The following is a 17,878-nucleotide window of genomic DNA, read 5'->3' on the forward strand; positions in this document are numbered from 1 at the left end:
GATCGGGCAATTGGATGGCTCCGTGCCGAGGTGGTGCGTGGGATCTCGGCACGGGTAAGCCCCCGTCCCTGCACCGAGTGCCGGACGCATCCAGCCGCCGGCACCAAAGAACCCGCGTTCATTGCTCGGCTGTACGAAGCCGGGCTGTAGACGTGAATTGGCGCACCGAGAGGATCTAATATGTAGACGGGTGATGAGGTTAGTGTTTTGGACCCGAAAATTAGAAAAAGGCAAAATTTGATGATTGGTACGGTGATTGGCAGATGATTGGCAAAATTTTTGATTGGTTGGATTTAGGTGTGCGAAATTGATAGTAGGACCTCCCCGATGTGGTGGGATGGCAAATCCACCATCCCTCACAGAGGGGGGCAAAGGAGCACTAGTTTATGGGGTTTATGGCAGTGAAAACTAGCCCGGGTGGGTTAGGATATTGTGTGTAGGGATCTAGAAGAGATTGACATTAGGTAACGTTAAGGTTAGTTAGTGACAAGGATACCTGTAGTGGGGACGCAGGTAGATTAGTGTGGATGATAATGACGTGGTATGTGCTTAGTTTAAAGGGAAGACGGGGAGCACTAAGTTAGCAGGGCAACAGGTAGTTTAGATGATGCCGTGTGAGGATTGAAAGTGTGTAAGGAACAGGTGTGATTGAACAGGTGTGATTGAACAGGTGTGATTGCACAAGTGTGCAACTGAACAGGTGTATGGAGCAGTGTATGAGGGAGTAGTGGTGATTGCGTGTTGTGTTGACCAGATGGTCCAGGAAGAGGAGGAGGGTGCAGGTAGCACCAGGTGTGAGTGCACAGGTGTGCACCAACAGGTGTGTGGAATACATGGAGTGTGGAATATATGGAGTATTGGAATGGATGGTCGTGGAGTGAGTATGACGGAAATTGTGGAGTGGAGCGGATGGTGCGGAGGTGTGAATGGGGGAAGAGTGGACCCCCATCACGGATACCCGGGGCGGGTAGTGTAAGTGTTAGGTAGAGAGTATAGGTAAATTGTGGTTGGATATTCGCATCTGTGGTGCGAGGTGAAAGAATGGTATTTGGATGGGTGCATTAGTGTTGTGGAAATGGCTGGGCGTGTAGCCTGCTAGTGTGTGTAGTTGGTTTGGGCACTCCACCACTGTGAGGATGTCGGCCAGGTGAGGCCGCAGGTGGGCTCTGGGAGCCGGTAGTAGTTGTTGTGGATGGGGCCCGAGGATCCGGAGGACGGACCCGGGTAGCCCAGTGCCAGAGGGCACCAAGGGGTGACAGAGCCAGGAGGGGCCTTCCCCAGTTAGATAGGTTAGGGTGAGGAGCTAGGTAAGCTCGGGTGGCAACTGCAGTGGTGTAGGTGTGCAGGTGGGTAGACCTGCTGGGAGAGCTACACGTCACAGCCCAGAAATTGTGCAAGGGCACCGGGAGATGAATCGGGGGAGTGAGACCCCAAATTGAGAAGCACCACAGTTTGGTCAATGGGAATTGGTTTTTAGAACCCATAGTGTAAGTTGGCCAATGGATTGGCAGGGAGAGACCCCGGGTAGTGTAAAGTGTGTTAATGTCATTTAGAGGATAGTTAGGATTGGAGTCTCCTCGCACCATCTGCATCCACTCACCTGAGGTGACAGGTACTCCACACCATGCCATGTTTTGATTATTTTTTACTGTGCAAATGTTTGGAATGTGAGACGCATCATGACGTGGGTGTGACATTGTGCCTGATGTTCCATCTCTTCCTCCTTATGAGGATTGATGATGAATTGGGTGATGGCAAATTTTGAAGTAGAGGGATTGGAGACGAATTTGGTGTAGAAGGGAAAGATGGGGAAGACAAGACGTAGTGACGAATTTGTAAAGGTGTAAATTGTTGTAAATATGGGGTAAGGGCAAGGGTAGTGTAGGTGACAGGGGGGTGACGTACGGTAGGGACGAGCTTTCTCACTTCGCTCTCCGTACGCATTTCGCCTTGCATTGCCTTATTGATGTGTACCCTTGTGACCTTACCCCTCGCTCATTTGTCTCTTTTGTCTCCCACATGACCTGTGCGCCATTGGGCGCCGAGGGGAGCGTGCGTGAGTCGGCCATTGTGCGCCCGGCACTCTCAGAACCAGCTGTCTGCATCGATGCACCACATTATGGACCACATGCCTGTGGCCGAGCACCACTGATGGACCCCATGGGTTGGGGCATGGCCCCTCTGCTGGAACCGGCCATGAGGGCCCGAAATCTTGCTGGCGGACCTGGGCTACAGGGCACCGATGCCCCACAGGTGAACCACACGTAGTCGGCCCTGTGGGCCATAAATAAAATAAAATAAAAAGGACACATTGGGTGCAAGTTTTAATACAAATAGGCCGCCAGTAAGAAAATGAAAGAATGACAACAACTGGAAGACAATAATAATAACCAGCAGAGGGAGCCGAAGAGCAAGAGATCACCTGCAGGGTTAGGGGTTGTTGGTTTTATTTTCTTGAACAATGGTGACTGCACCGATTGGTGCTTGGGTGTGTATTGGTGCGTTTTTGGGTGCTTTAATGGTGCATTGATGCAGAGCAGACTGTCTCCCCCCCCAGAAAGAACAATTACAGGTCCAGGGTTAGTGTTGTAAATAAGAGCAGAGTCATTGTAAATAATGCTCCCCACCGTCAATGTATAGTTTGAAGACCATTCCGCAATTCGGTTAACTGTGGGCGTAAGTCTGTTAGGCAGGGTGCAATGGAGCAGCGGGACACATTAATTTATGTTTTAAAAAACTGTCGCACTCAGGGTCAGGTTAAAAGTAGAGGGAACTACACCTACGTGTCACACTAAATAAAAGTTGTAGGCCCGGGACGTGCCTAAGAGGAGGAGGGTGCAGTGTTGCGGATATGAGGACTGTTTTTTTTTGATTGTGTGCTTTATTATTATTATTATTGGTTATTCTGCGCCTCCTGCCTCCGGAGCTGTGTAAAGGTCAAAAGGGCGTCCCATAATTAGTCCACAAGCATACACGTCAGCCAATCATAGAATACCCCTCTTCGATAGTTATATCTTATTCTGTGTTTTAGGGTAAGGCTGTGTCTCCCATTAATAGAAGTACTCCATTGCACCAAGTGAAAGAGATAGATTCCCTTCATTCCCATTCCCAAAACCTCCATTCCCCCTTTTCGTCAATTGCCAACTGCATTTTGGGCGGTTTTCCCTTCATCCGCCATTGACCACGAGGCAGGGTTGGGGAAGAAAGGCGGGTCCCCACCTCGTCATAGAGGGGAGGAGTGAACCAGCCCTTGCCGACCAACCCAGAACGAGGGGTTGGCTTTAGAGGGCGGAGAGAGAACGTTTTGGGGAGGTTCGCAAAGGGTCAAGGGTGGGGCTTATATAACCCGAGGCAGAGGCCCCCGGAGAGAGTCGAGGAGGGAGGAGATCAGAAGACAGAAAGGCCTTGAGTTGGACTAAGCAAGAGAGGAAGTTGTTGGACTGGGTGGGACTAAGAAAGAGAGAGAAAGAGTCCTGAAGCTTGTGAGGGAAGGAGAGAGAACCCGTCACACCAACCCCCCACCAGCCGCGTTGGCTCCACCAAGCGTTCACCTCCACCAAGGCTCCACCAAGCTCCGCGTTGGCTCCACCAAGCGTTCACCTCCACCAAGGCGCCACCAAGCTCCGCGTTGGCTCCACCAAGCGTTCACCTCCACCAAGGCTCCACCGAGCTCCGCGTTGGCTCCACCAAGCGTTCACCTCCACCCAGCGTTCACCTCCACCAAAGCTCCACCAAGCGCCGCGTTGGCTCCACCAAGCGTTCACCTCCAGCCATCCACCTCCTGCGATTCCTGTCATCATTCCCCGCGTGAGTCTGTCTTTTGTTTGTTCTGTCCTGGGTTAATTAAGACTGTAGGTAAGCTAGTATTTTCACTGTGTCACCTGCATCTTATGTGCTGTAAATAAACGTGACTGCTTTCTTTTTGCTTATGTGTGTAAATAGTAAATAAAATTAGTAGTATTTCCAAACCTTTCTTTGCCTTCGTCTTCCTCTTTGCATTCGTCGTTTTAGTCTTTTCCCTCATTGAGCAGCCGCGGTGCGATCCGGCCAACGTTTGGGTGGAATCGGGGAATAACTGTTCGGTCGCGGTAAGACCAACCGCTCGGTAAAATAACATCTACCACCGCGTCCGCAACAATATATATATATATATATATATATATATATATATATATATATATATATATATATATATATATATATATATATATATATATACACATACACACACACACACACACACACACACACACACACACACACACACGACCGGTCAAAAGTTTTAGAACACCTCAATTTTTCCAGTTTTTATTGAAATTTATGCAGTTTAATGTGTCAATGTACTCTGAAATTAAGCATAGAACAAATAAACAGTTGGAGATAAAAAAGAAATCATAGAATCATTTTGTTTAACAAAATTTAATTTAAATTTTTGACTCAGCAAAGTAGCCACCTTTTGCAGATATAACTGCCGAACACACTCGTGGCATTCTTTATACAATGGAAATCAAATATTGTTCGGGAAGTTCTTCCCAACACTGTTGCAGAAGTTCCCACAAATGTGATGCACCTGCAGGTTGCTTTGCTTTCACCCTTCTGTCCATTTCATTCCAAACCAGCTCGATGGGGTTTAAGTCTGGACACTGTGCTGGCCATTCCATGAATTGAAGCCTACCGTCTTGTTCTTTTCCTCAAAGGTAGTTTTGACATAGCCTGGAGGTGTGTTTAGGGTCATTATCTTGCTGTAGGATGAATCCCTGACCAACTAGGCGTATACCAGAGGGTATTGCATGGCGCTGAAAAATGCTGTGGTAGCCCTTTTGGTTCAGGGTGCCAGTCACTCTGTGCAAGTCGCCGATTCTGGATCCAGCAAAAGAGCTCCAGACCATCACGCTTCCTCCGCCATGTTTGACAGTTGGTGTCACACACTGAGGAACCATCCTTTTGCCAACTCGACGGCATACAAAAACCCTGCGTGATGAACCAAAGATTTCAAATTTTGATTCATTGGTCCATAAGACCTTCTTCCAGTCTTCAGTAGTCCACTGGCTGTGCTTCATGGCCCAGGCAAGCCTCTTTTTCTTATTTTGCCATCTTAGCAATGGCTTTCTTACTGCCACTCGACCTGTCAAACCTGCAGCTCGAAGTCTTCTCTTCACAGTTCAAACTGAGACTTGCTTACTTCGACCAGTGTTAAGCTGTGCTTGAAGCTGTTGTCCTGTGAGCCGCCTATCACGCAAGCTGTTGACTCTCAGAAACTTGTCTTCTGATTCTGTTGTGGCTTTGGGTCTGCCAGACCTCTTCCTGTCAGAGTTTCCTCCAGTTTCCAATATACTACTTCCTGCAGTGCAATATTGTCCAAATAATGCTTCAGAGGGTGGAATAACAGTCTGTTCCAATACTGCTTTCATACAGACAGGGGGTTTGTAATCAAGTAATCAGCAGAGGTTGGTACACCTGTAGGAATTGTTTGCATCAACTTTCAAGGCTTAATTTACTTACATTAGTGCAGAACAGCTGTAAGTTGTTAACCCATTACTTATTCCCTGAAGAAGGCCTTTTTTTTTTACAATATAACTGTGCAATTTACATTATTTTCCCGTTTTTGCTTCCCTAAACTTTGTTTTTAACCTTGAGCAGTTTACGCCTTACCTTTGTGCCATTTCAGGTTGTGCACTGGACTTGAATTGCTTAAATTTCAATAAAAACTGGAAAAATTGAGGTGTTCAAAAACTTTTGACCGGTAGTGTACATATATATGTATATTGTATATACGTATATACATCTATCTATAATTCCAGTAATCTCTGTCTGTCTGTCTGTACGTTTGTCTGTGACCGCTGTTTCTCGACAACCACGGGTCCGATATACTTTTAACTTGCCAGGTATATTGCTGGGGACCCGAGGATGTGCCTTTTCAAGGTTTCATATTAATCGGACAATTACTTACCGAGCTATGTCCAAAAAACGATTCAACCAATCAGAGAGCAGCGAAACGATCGCGTGTGCCGAACGTGGCGGGCACACTCTGCCTCGGATGGCACATTTGAGAGCGTATTCATTTATTTTCACGTTTGCAAACTATGTTGGCGTTAAACTATGTTTTACAACTAATAAAAACGAATTTGCGATTCATTCGCTTTCCTGCGCGTTTGTGCACGCGATGGCGATTTCTTTACCAAACTCCGGAAGCCGTTCGCTTTGGACCAAACCATTGCATGTAAATAGAGGGGGGGGGATTGTCACCACTCGCAAGCCGTTCGCTTTGGACCAAACCATTTCATGTAAATAGAGGGGGGGGATATAATTTTAGATATAGATATAGTACGGGCATGCCCTAGTATATATAATTGGAAGAAATTAAATAAGTATCAGACATAGCTTCAAGATGGTCGATCTTTTATTTTCAACCATTAATGCTTGCTCACCTTCCTCGAGTTCAACAAAAGTGAGCTCACGTTAGTAATGATTAATAAGATCGACCGTCTTGAAGCTACGTCCGCTATTATTTAATTTCTTCTGATTATTTATCTAATGCATTTGAGGCACCCTGCTCGTATTGTGGAGTTTCTGCTATTTCTCAGTTATATATACTAGGGCATGCCCGTACAAAATTATATCCCCCCCCCTCTATTTACATGAAATGGTTTGGTCCATTCGCAAAGCCAAAGCGAACGGCTTGCGAGTACGGTGACAATCCCCCCCCTCTATTTACATGAAATGGTTTGGTCCAAAGCGAACGGCTTGCGAGTACGGTGACAATCCCCCCCCCCTCTATTTACATGAAATGGTTTGGTCCAAAGCGAACGGCTTGCGAGTACGGTGACAATCCCCCCCCTCTATTTACATGCAATGGTTTGGTCCAAAGCGAACGGCTTGCGGAGTTTGGTAAAGAAATCGCCATAGCTCGGTAACTACTTGTCCGATTAATATGAAACCTTGAAAAGGCACATCCTCGGGTCCCCAGCAATATACCTGGCAAGTTTCAAGTATATCGGACCGGTAGTTGTCGAGAAACAGCGGTCGCATACACACACACACACACACACACACACACACACACACACACACACACAGAGATTACTGGAATTATAGATATATATATATATATATATATATATATATATATATATATATATATATATATATATATATATATATATATATATATATACATATTTAAATAAATATATATAAATATATATATATATATATATATATATATATATATATATATATATATATATATATATATATATATATATATATATATATATATACACACGAGGGGCAGTCAATAAGTAACCTTAAAATATTTTTCACAACTTGTTTATTGCATGTACATGTGTAACAACTGTGTAATTTTCCAACAAAATCTCCATTGCGTTCAATGCATTTTTTCCAGCAGCACTTTACTAAGGCCTGGATTCCTCTAGAAAAAAATATATTTTGGCTGCTTGTGTAGCCATTCGTGCACCGCCTCTTGGACCTCTTCGTCGGATGGCCCTCGTATGTACATACATTTATATATATATATATATATACAGTGAAACCTTGACTTACGAGTGCACCAACTTACGAGTTTTCCGAGATACGAGCCGTCGCTCGGAGCGGTTTATTGCTTTGAGATGCGAGCCGAGATCTGAGTTACGAGCTTACGCCACCCGCCACCAGGTGGGTTCCGGTCACGTGGTTATCTTGCCGTGCAAGCATCTCTGCCGTATATCGCTGCTGCTTTGTTTTCGCATTTTGGTTATTTTGTAAAATTTCTTAGTTTTAACCATGGGTCCTAAGAAATTGAGTGTCAAGGGCAGTGCTGAGAAGAAGAAGAGGATGATGTGCTTGGATATAAAACACGCAATCGTCGAAAAAACATGAGCGAGGTGTGCGTGTTGTCGACTTGGTGTGGCAGTACGATCGTAGTACTTCTACGATATGTACGATTTTGAAGCAGAAGGAGTCGATAAAGGCTATAACGCCAGCCAAGGGCGTTACGATTATTTCAAAGCTCCGGACCTCTGTCCATGAAGAGATGGAGAAGTTGTTGTTTGTGTGGTTGATGGAGAAGCAGCTCGCAGGAGATACCGTGACCGAGAGCATCATGTGTGAGAAGGCACGAGATATTTACGGGGATTTGGTGCAGCAGACGGCGGGAACATCAACGGACGAGGCATCGGAAGTCATTCAAAGGCAGTCGGGGATGGTTTGATAATTTTAAGAAGAGGACCGGCAAGCGCCTTTGGGCTACTTGAAAAGCGCTATACAAAATAAATGAATTATTATTATTATTATTATTCACTCCGTCGTCAGGCATGGTGAGGCAGCAAGCTCGGATGTGAAGGCAGCTGACGATTTTATTATAACTTTTGCCGAACTGATAGAAGCCGAACGATACATCCCCCAGCAAATCTTCAACTGTGACGAGACAGGGCTCTTCTGGAAAAAGATGCCGAGGAGGACGTATATAACGGCAGAGGAGAAGAGCATGCCAGGCCACAACTTGTTCAGAGTGCCGGCGATAGCTCGCCTTCTCTTTTTGGAAGACACGGATTTTTTTTGATTTTTTTTGTATACAAGATCGAGGCTCGTGAAAAAGCTAACATTAATCACACAAAAAGACAAACCGACACACAAAACACAAAAAACAAGGGGAGCGGCAGACAATATGGGGAGAGAGGGGGAAGGACACAAACACAACATTTGAGAGCAGGGACATCGGGAGGACTTGGGGGGAGGTGGGAGAGGAATAAAACATATGAACACTGCAAGGACTCTGGGGTGAATTACCGGGGGTAGAAAATATCAAGGTTTTCGATGGGTCATTGATGAGGTCATTTCGATGAGGTCATTGATGAAGACCAAAATAGCACAGGGCCCAGAACACTACCAGAACACCACAGATCCTCATTTCGATGAGGTCATTGATGAAGACCAGAAATAGCACAGGGCCCAGAACACTACACAGATCCTTAACATCCAACAACTAATGGGACGCAAACGGGGCGCCCAGTTTAGCGGTACACACATTGATGAATCACCCTGCCTGTGAAACACCGACATGACAGGTTATAGCTGGGTCGGGATTCAAACCCAGGCTGGATAGTTTAGAGTCAAGTGTGCGTACCTCCAGTCCAGGCCATCCTGCCAACTTGTATGCTGCATACAGGTAAAATATAAAGCGCGAGATATTTTTATATATACTGTATATTTAAAAAAAAATTGGTGTGGTTTTTGGCGGGCTGGAACGGATTAATAGCATTTCAATGCATTTTAATGGGGAAATTTAATTTGAGAAACGAGCAAATTGAGTTACGAGCTCGGTCACAGAACGAATTAAACTCGTAAGTCAAGGTTTCACTGTATATATATGTATTATATATATAATATATATATATATATATATATATATAAATATATATATATATATATATATATATATATATATATATATATATATACATATATATATATATATATATATATATATATATATATATATATATATATATATATATATATATAATTATATATATATATATATATATAGATATATATATATAATATATATATATACATATACATATACAGTATATGTATGTATATATATATTATATATATGCCAACAGAGAACCTTTCTCACAACTTTGAATGTGAGTGATAATTCTGATTTTTATTTTGCTTTCATGAGTTGAGGAGTCCATTGTGGGCACTATCCACATCCCAGCAGTGAATGCTCCATCAACCTTAGCATTCCAGTTATGGTTTAATATTCCATCGCAGGGTTTATTCAAGACCTTTCTGTGAGCATTTTTGCTGCAATTTCCTATATCTAGCTATATTGTTTTCAACCCGTTATTGAAATTTTCAATGATAATTATATTTACTAATCGAATTACTAAGTAAACTAATCATTCACTGTACCTCATGTAATATACATTAGTCTATAATTCAGTGTAATAGGACCTCTTTTTTTTTAACTGTTCTGTAAGTCCTGCTGCTATTATTTCCAGCACCTGCACAAGTTGAAGAAAGTTTTGTGGCCTGTTAGTTATTTTCTGACTTCAACCACATTTATCTTCCACTGTATCCACTTTCTTCTTATTTTTGGTAGGGTGCACTTCCCTTCGATGATGACAATCTACGACAATTATTGGAGAAGGTGAAGCGTGGAGTGTTCCACATGCCCCACTTTATCCCCCCAGACTGCCAGGACCTGCTTCGAGGCATGATCGAGGTGGATACGAACAAGAGGCTCATGGTGAGTCCTGTTCACTTACATCAGTCCTCCTGTCTTTCCCTACAAGCAGAGTTTTCATTTAAAATGGTCACTGTTGATACTTTTCCAACATCTTTCCACAGCTGGATCAAGTACAGAAACACTCCTGGTACCTTGTGTAAGTTACATTTTTATATTACTCAGCATCTCAAACATCTTATGTCCATTGTGGCCTACTATACGTAAAAAGGACCACTCATACAAACAAATTTGCATTCCAGTCATATGAGCTCGTCGTTTACGACTAACAGTCGTTCTTCTTCGAAGTTATTTAAGAGTGTGTATAAAAATGACTTTTGTCTTGCAGTGACTATATCAATTCCTTAAATGGCCTGCTTTGTTTTAGTCACCAAAAGTAAGGATCAGTCCAATTATTTTACAGCATGTTTATGAGCTTGGAATGGTTGTAATTAGAATGCCTTAGACCTTCGCCTGGCACCTTTCGGTCAAGTGGCTTGTGAAGATCATTAAAAACAGCGACATTTTTATGTACTTTACATTCCACCAAAGTTAATTGAGATTCATGGTGACAAGACGAAGCAGGGAAAACGACAAGGGCCACAGCATCATTGTTCAGTATTTCGAGCTGTGTCTGCACTGCATGGCTAATGAAAGTATGGGAATAATCCATTCACATGCACATCAGAGGCACCGATAATCTTCCCACACACGAACAATATCATGCAGATCATGTCAGCAAGAAGATAACTGTCATGCAGCCACTCATTTGTATGTAGGGAAATGCCTTGTGGCAAATATTATTGGAATATGTGATAGGTGGTGACATGAATCATTCACCCCTAGAGGCGTCATGCCACTTGGGCCTGGGCCAAATGTGTCATGCTTCTCAAAGGAGTTGTATCAATTTTGGTTTATCAAAGGTAAACATTGCTGCAGTATTCATTTTCATTATTGCAATGACATTTTATATTTGTTGTTCCATCCTGTTTGCAGAGATAAATCAGTGAGGTACAAACATAAAACCCATTAGCAATGATAAATTGTTATTCACCAATCTACTTTTGATTCTTCTGCCAAGGCTAACATCTAAATTCCAAATTTAATTTGTTTCCCATTTTTTGGGAAAGCCTCGTGGTGCCAAAGCAACAAGCTGTTCTCACAACTACAGCTTTCCTAAGATGGGTAAGTATTTTACAAACGCTTAGAAAGATTCATGAGAAAGAAGACAGTCGTATAATTTGAAACATGCTGGTGATTGAAACCATGCCGACCTCACTGGAGGTAAAGTCGAAGGCAGGACTACAATGGACCACGTTGGTCATCTAATTGTAAAAAATAGTTTGTGCACCTTCCAGGAACAGGAGGGAAGGAGGGTGATTGGCATGGCTGCTCACTATGTGTGCTGAGATGAGTTTGGGCTCTCTCACATCTTGTGCCCAAACAACTGCTGCACCACAAACCTCAAAAAATGCATTCTACAACTATTATTTGTTGCAGAATTATTTTTCTCTTCCCAAATCTTTTTATGCCTCCGCTCATAAAGGTGGCCGGAGGCATAATGTTTTCGGGTTGTCCGGCCGTATGGGCTAAGCCTCGTTTTTCTCAGCACACATGTCAAATTGAGACGAAACTTTCAGGGTAGGAGAGACACCCATGCAGAATGTTTTTATGATAATTGTGACGTTATAGGTCACATCGTATGGCAGCCATATTGGACTAAATGCAAATAAATAAAAAATTATTTCTCGGAAACCGCTGAATGGATTTTTTTTTTTTTACTTGGTACATTGTCAAGTACTCCCATTGGGGAACAAAAGCATGGTAATGGTGACATCATAGGTGAAGTGGTATACCATCCAAAAATATTTTAATCAAATTCCTTTTCCTAAAAATCTGAAATGCCATGCACAATGACCCATTTATATTGAAATATTAAATTTATGACATCATAGGTCACATGGCCTACCCATACATATGCAGAGTGTACATTTTTAAAGGTCATATGTCATGTGGTTTGGCAGCCATATTTATTAGTTTGAAAGCCCTTCTTTTTTTTTTAATCCCTTCTCTGAAACTGCTTCACCGATCAATGTGAAACCTGTCATGGCTGGTGAAAATGTGATACTTGAAGACAGCTGAAGGGATTTAAATCAAACTTGTTTATTTTTAGCACAGTGAACGAGGGCATCTACCCATTGCGGGACAATGCGGTGGCATATTGGTGACACGGTCGCATTGTTCTAGTTCACCATTCCTTGGTGTTTCACCATCGTGAAATATATCGTGAAATTCAAATCATGAAAGCCAAGCTGTAGCTTTGCCTTTATCTGCATTACCTTGGAATATGCAGCAGTGTTTCTGGAATGGTGTTATATATCAGAACGTGAACTTCAAACACCATTTTTCAAAATGAGTAAATTAAATTTTAGAGTTAATTCTAGACTTGTGATAATATTATTTTAGATTATTTTGTAATTAAAATATGAACTCAATTTGTTTTTTAAATCCCTTTAATGGAAGTTTATTTTCCTTTTTTTTCTTTGTTTGACCCATCTCTGTAGTTGCCAATGTGGATTGGTGAGGAATACAATACGTATTGAGAGTGGACATTGAGAAACATAGGGTAGTCCTTAAAGAGTAGTGCAAAAATAATTTGCTATATAATTTTTATTTTGTTTAACTTATCCATAAACTGAGTCTTGCAGATGTCTTCATATAGTAGTGTATTGACAAAGCCTACTATATATATATATATATATATATATATATATATATATATATATATATATATATATATATATACATATATATATATATATTATAATAGCCGTAGATGATTCTGTCTGTCTGTCTGTTGGGCGTCTGTCCGGGGTGTGGCTTACTCCACCCTGTCACCCATAGCTCCACCCATTCTGGGAGAGGCTTCGCTTCATATAAACAAATATCCACCATTTTATTAACTCGCATAGCTTTGAGGCCTGTTTTGTAGGCCCGTGGTGTCTTGCTCTCTCTCCCAGTTTTATTTCAAATCAAATTCGATATATCATTTCATTTTTCACAGTCGCTAACATAGTTTTAGACTCGGTTGAAAAAAAACGGGAAGAAAATCCGATGAAAGTTGCCGTTTATAGAACGAAATGAATTCTCAAAGGCCTGTAACTTCAAGGCCATTGAGTCTCTCTCACGCCTTTATCTCCAATCTAACTCACCATCTGATTTCATTTTTATCGATGGTTTTGGACTCGGTGTCAGCAACGCGGGAAAATGCAGAGATATATTTTAAAAAATACACCATATCACCGCCCACCGCCCAACCGCCAACAACCGCCCAATATGTATCACACACCGCCCAACATGTATCATACACCGCCCAACATGACAGACGGCAACATGTCGACATTATCGCTTTTTCTTTAAACCGAGTGAACCGAGCCGAACCGAATAAACCGAGTGAATTCACCGTTTACTTTTGATGACAGTCGTCACAAAACGACATATATTTCTTCGTTTTTATTTCATTCAACATTATTAGCCGGAAGTAAAATATGGTTCAGGAAATTACCGAGAGATATTTCTTCGTTTCTTTATTTATTAGTTATTTGCGCATACACTTTAAATAGGTTTATTTGAAATCTTTAATTTTCACAATGTAATATATTTGTCATTTGATGATGATGAGACACTTCCTCTTGACTCGTGACAATTCATGCATTGCGTGGAAACTTCCATTTCCAAAATGAATGACACAGTCGATGAAGAACGACTCGGTGTCACCAACGCGGGAAAATGCAGAGGTATATTTTTTAAAATACACCATATCACCGCCCACCGCCAAACCGCCAACAACCGCCCAATATGTATCATACACCGCCAAACATGTATCATACACCACCCAACATGACAGACGGCAACATGTCGACATTATCGCTTTTTCTTTAAACCGAGTGAGCCGAACCGAATAAACCGAGTGAATTCACCGTTTACTTTTGATGACAGTCGTCACAAAACGACATATATTTCTTCGTTTTTATTTCATTCAACATTATTAGCCGGAAGTAAAATATGGTTCAAGAAATTACCGAGAGATATTTCTTCATTTCTTTATTTATTAGTTATTTGCGCATACACTTTAAATAGGTTTATTTGAAATCTTTAATTTTCACAATGTAATATATTTGTCATTTGATGATGACGAGACACTTCCTCTTGACTCGTGACAATTCATGCGTTGCGTGGAAACTTCCATTTCCAAAATGAATGACACAGTCGATGAAGAACGACTCGGTGTCAGCAACGCGGGAAAATGCAGAGATATATTTTTAAAAATACACCATATCACCGCCCAACACCGCCCAACAGCCAACAAGTATCATACACCGCCCAACATGACACAGACAGCAACATGTCGACATTATCGCTTTTTCTTTAAACCGAGTGAACCGAGCCGAACCGAATACACCGAGTTAGAGTCCCTGTATATAGAGAGTTGTGTCAACTCAAATTTGGACGCCATTTTGTGTCTAAGTGTGTCGGATTAGATATACATGTACATTCGCGATATGGGGTGATATATTCTAAACCTGCTAAAAAAAATTTTACTACACATATTTAGTCTTATTATTACATACAGGTGATATTTGTTTTGTCAAAAACTCAGCTATTGCCGTGAAAAAGAGCTGTGTGGTGATATTAAAAGTGGTATGGCAATGCATATTACAAGCCAACACTGCATATAAGAGCTAACATTATAAGTAAGACAAACCAATGCTGTCGTTCTCTGAATTTTAATAACTTTTAGAAAGGAGTGTGGGCATATCCAATATTTTTTAAAGGGTGCCGAGAGCAATTCCGGTGTAGGACTTCCAGCCGACATATAGTCTAACACACTTAAAACAAATTCTGTACGTGGTATTGCCATATTTCTATAGTGTACAACTTTCGTTTTATCGACATTTATATTCAATTTCCATTGTAATGATTTAACAAGCTGCAAGTCAGCTTCTGTCTCTGACATAAGGAAAACGTCATCGGCATCTAGTAAGATTGAAACGTTCATTTATTACTACACCCTTGCCCAGAACTCTGATGGATATTGCCTGATCGATTAATATGTTTCATAGCTGGCGACTTAATTAACACTTAATTTTCGACTGCGCCAAGCCGTAATTAAACAGAGAAAAAACTTTAAAAAATACCTGCAGTGTGCACGGTTCGTCTAGTCGAACAGATATGGAAAAGCACAGATAAGACGTCGTATTCACCATAACTTGTTTAATTTCACCAGGAACACGATGAGACCAACACAGTAAACATTCAGTACAAAACTTGGTTCATACATTCAGTACAGAACATGATTCATACATTCAGACCATAAGAAAACTCTGCCCGTAATACAACACTCTGACCAGACCAACACTTCATCCCACTACGTTCACTCCTCACAAGTGAAACTCATCACTACTCCGTTCACTCCTCACAAGTGAAACTCATCACTACTCCGTTCACTCCTCACAAGTGAGACTCGTCACTACTCTGTTCACTCCTCACAAGTGATACTCATCACTACTCCGTTCACTCCTCACAAGTGAAACTCATCACCACTCCGTTCACTCCTCACAAGTGAAACTCATCACTACTCCGACAAGTGAAGACTTGAATATGACTACAGACAGAGAGACTGCTCACGATACGGCGAGAAGAGACCTCATCTGTCTTCTGCGATGAGTGCAAGAGACCTCACGACAGCCACGTGGATGAGAAGAGACCCTGTACGAAGAGAAGAGACCCCGGGAGTTCACATGACCATTTCACTTCTTTCACACCACACACACAGCCTGCTTTCCTCGACAACACATGTAGAAAAGACAGTATTTCCTATCTCTTGCACCTATATTGCAGCCTCAACCAATTACAGGTTGCCACTCTGGTCACATGACCAACATCACACAACTTGAGCTCAATGTCCTCTGTCAACTCACAAGCGCTCTCTGCGCCTGACTGCACACGACACCATTTCCCCCACTCGAATGCCCAACACAAGGAAGCTCACACAGGCGACAAACCAGTCTATTTCCCACTATATAACAAATATACATAGAGAATAAGAGCGGACTTAAATTCCAGCCTTGTTTGACTCAACATCTATCGGAAACCAGTCTGTTAAAAAACCATTAATTCTTACACAGCATTTTACATTATCATACACAGAAATGAGAAATTTCATAATATTGCCATGTCGGCCAAGATTTGAAGTTTGTTCCACAACATGTCTCGTTGAATATGATCGAAGGCTTTAGAGAACCCTAAATATACTTAAGTTAATTCAGATTCACATTAATTGCTGCAAGTGATGTGGTAACATGGGATCTTGCGTGCAATCTTGTCATAGCAGTGAAGAGTAAACCAGCATGCGATCAGCTCAATCAGAAGTACTGTCAATGGCACAAGTGTCACAATATTGTCAGACTGGAACTGCATGAACAGTTCCTCATCCCTTCACCTTCAAACCTTTCATCCTCCTCATCCTTCCCTTTCTTGGAACTCTTCTGCAATCGCTGACACACTAACAACTGCTCTCCCTACCTCCCCCTCTCATCCTTCATCTTACCCTACTCCTCCCCTCCCCTGTCCTGTACCGGATGCTCCCCCTCTCTCTTCATTAACGGTATGGACCTCAAACATCCGGGGCCTTCGCTCAAACCTGACTGATCTCTCCATACAGGTTGCTTCTAACAATCCAGACTTGATCTGCTTAACAGAGACTTTCCTCCTTCAAGATGTCTCTGATTCCTTAATATCTCTTCCTGGTTACTCCCTCCTCCGGTATGATAGACCTGAGCCTCGGCCTGGTGGTGGGGTGGCTATCTTTATCAAAAACTCTCTTCCTCACTCTCCTTGCACTGCCCTCTCTCCTCCTCACCCCCAGGAGTACCTCTGGCTACGGCTTCCTCTCCGCTCCCACCTTTTGTTCATATGTGTTCTGTACCGTCCCCCAAACAGTGATGACTCCATCTACATTTCACTGTCTGACAACATGGACCAACTTCTATCCACTCATCCCAACTCTCTCTTCCTCATATGTGGTGACTTCAATTGTCATCATGCCACCTGGTTGGGTGTGGGTTCCTCTCTCACCAGTCATGGCACCTCAGCAAAGGACTTCTGTGACTCACTGGGATTGACACAATCTGTCAATTTCCCGACCCGGATCTCAGCCAATGGAGTATCTTCTCTTCTTGACTTGGTTATGACTAACTTCCCTGCTAATGTCTGCTGCTCTTCTTCTGCTCCAATCGGTTCTTCTGATCATGTGCTTGTCAAAGTGGACATCTCTCTGGCCATTCTCAGAGAGCCTCCTCAGCGTCGACGAGTCTGGCATTTCACTCAGGCCGACTGGGACGGTCTTCAAGCAGCCATCAATCGTCTGGATTGGTCTCCCATCTCCACTGCTTCTGACATCAATTCTTCCTGGGAATTCTTCCAAAGCAAACTGATCTCTCTCATGCACAGATTTATCCCATCTCGCCTTCAGTTGTCTTACCCTTCCTCCCGTCCATGGTACACTGAATCTTGTGGTGAGGCAGTTGCCCTGAAACAACTTGCCTTTGCCTCTTGGAAGGCTAATCCAACTGAAGGAAATCT

General features: G+C 42.5%; 1 protein-coding gene across 1 annotated transcript in view; it reads left to right on the forward strand.

Moving 5' to 3' along the window:
• The window catches only part of LOC137412154 (serine/threonine-protein kinase BRSK2), a 418,950-nt gene that overhangs the window by 268,243 nt on the left and 132,829 nt on the right, over positions 1-17,878 (forward strand). Inside the window, exons 8-9 of the mRNA XM_078779545.1 lie at positions 10,112-10,258; positions 10,360-10,394. Coding sequence (XP_078635671.1) covers positions 10,112-10,258; positions 10,360-10,394 — 182 coding nt within the window. The remainder of the gene's footprint in view (positions 1-10,111; positions 10,259-10,359; positions 10,395-17,878) is intronic.

The sequence above is a fragment of the Myxine glutinosa genome, chromosome 1, assembly GCF_964187855.1.
Source record: "Myxine glutinosa chromosome 1, kmMyxGlut1.1, whole genome shotgun sequence".
NCBI lineage: Eukaryota > Metazoa > Chordata > Myxini > Myxiniformes > Myxinidae > Myxine > Myxine glutinosa.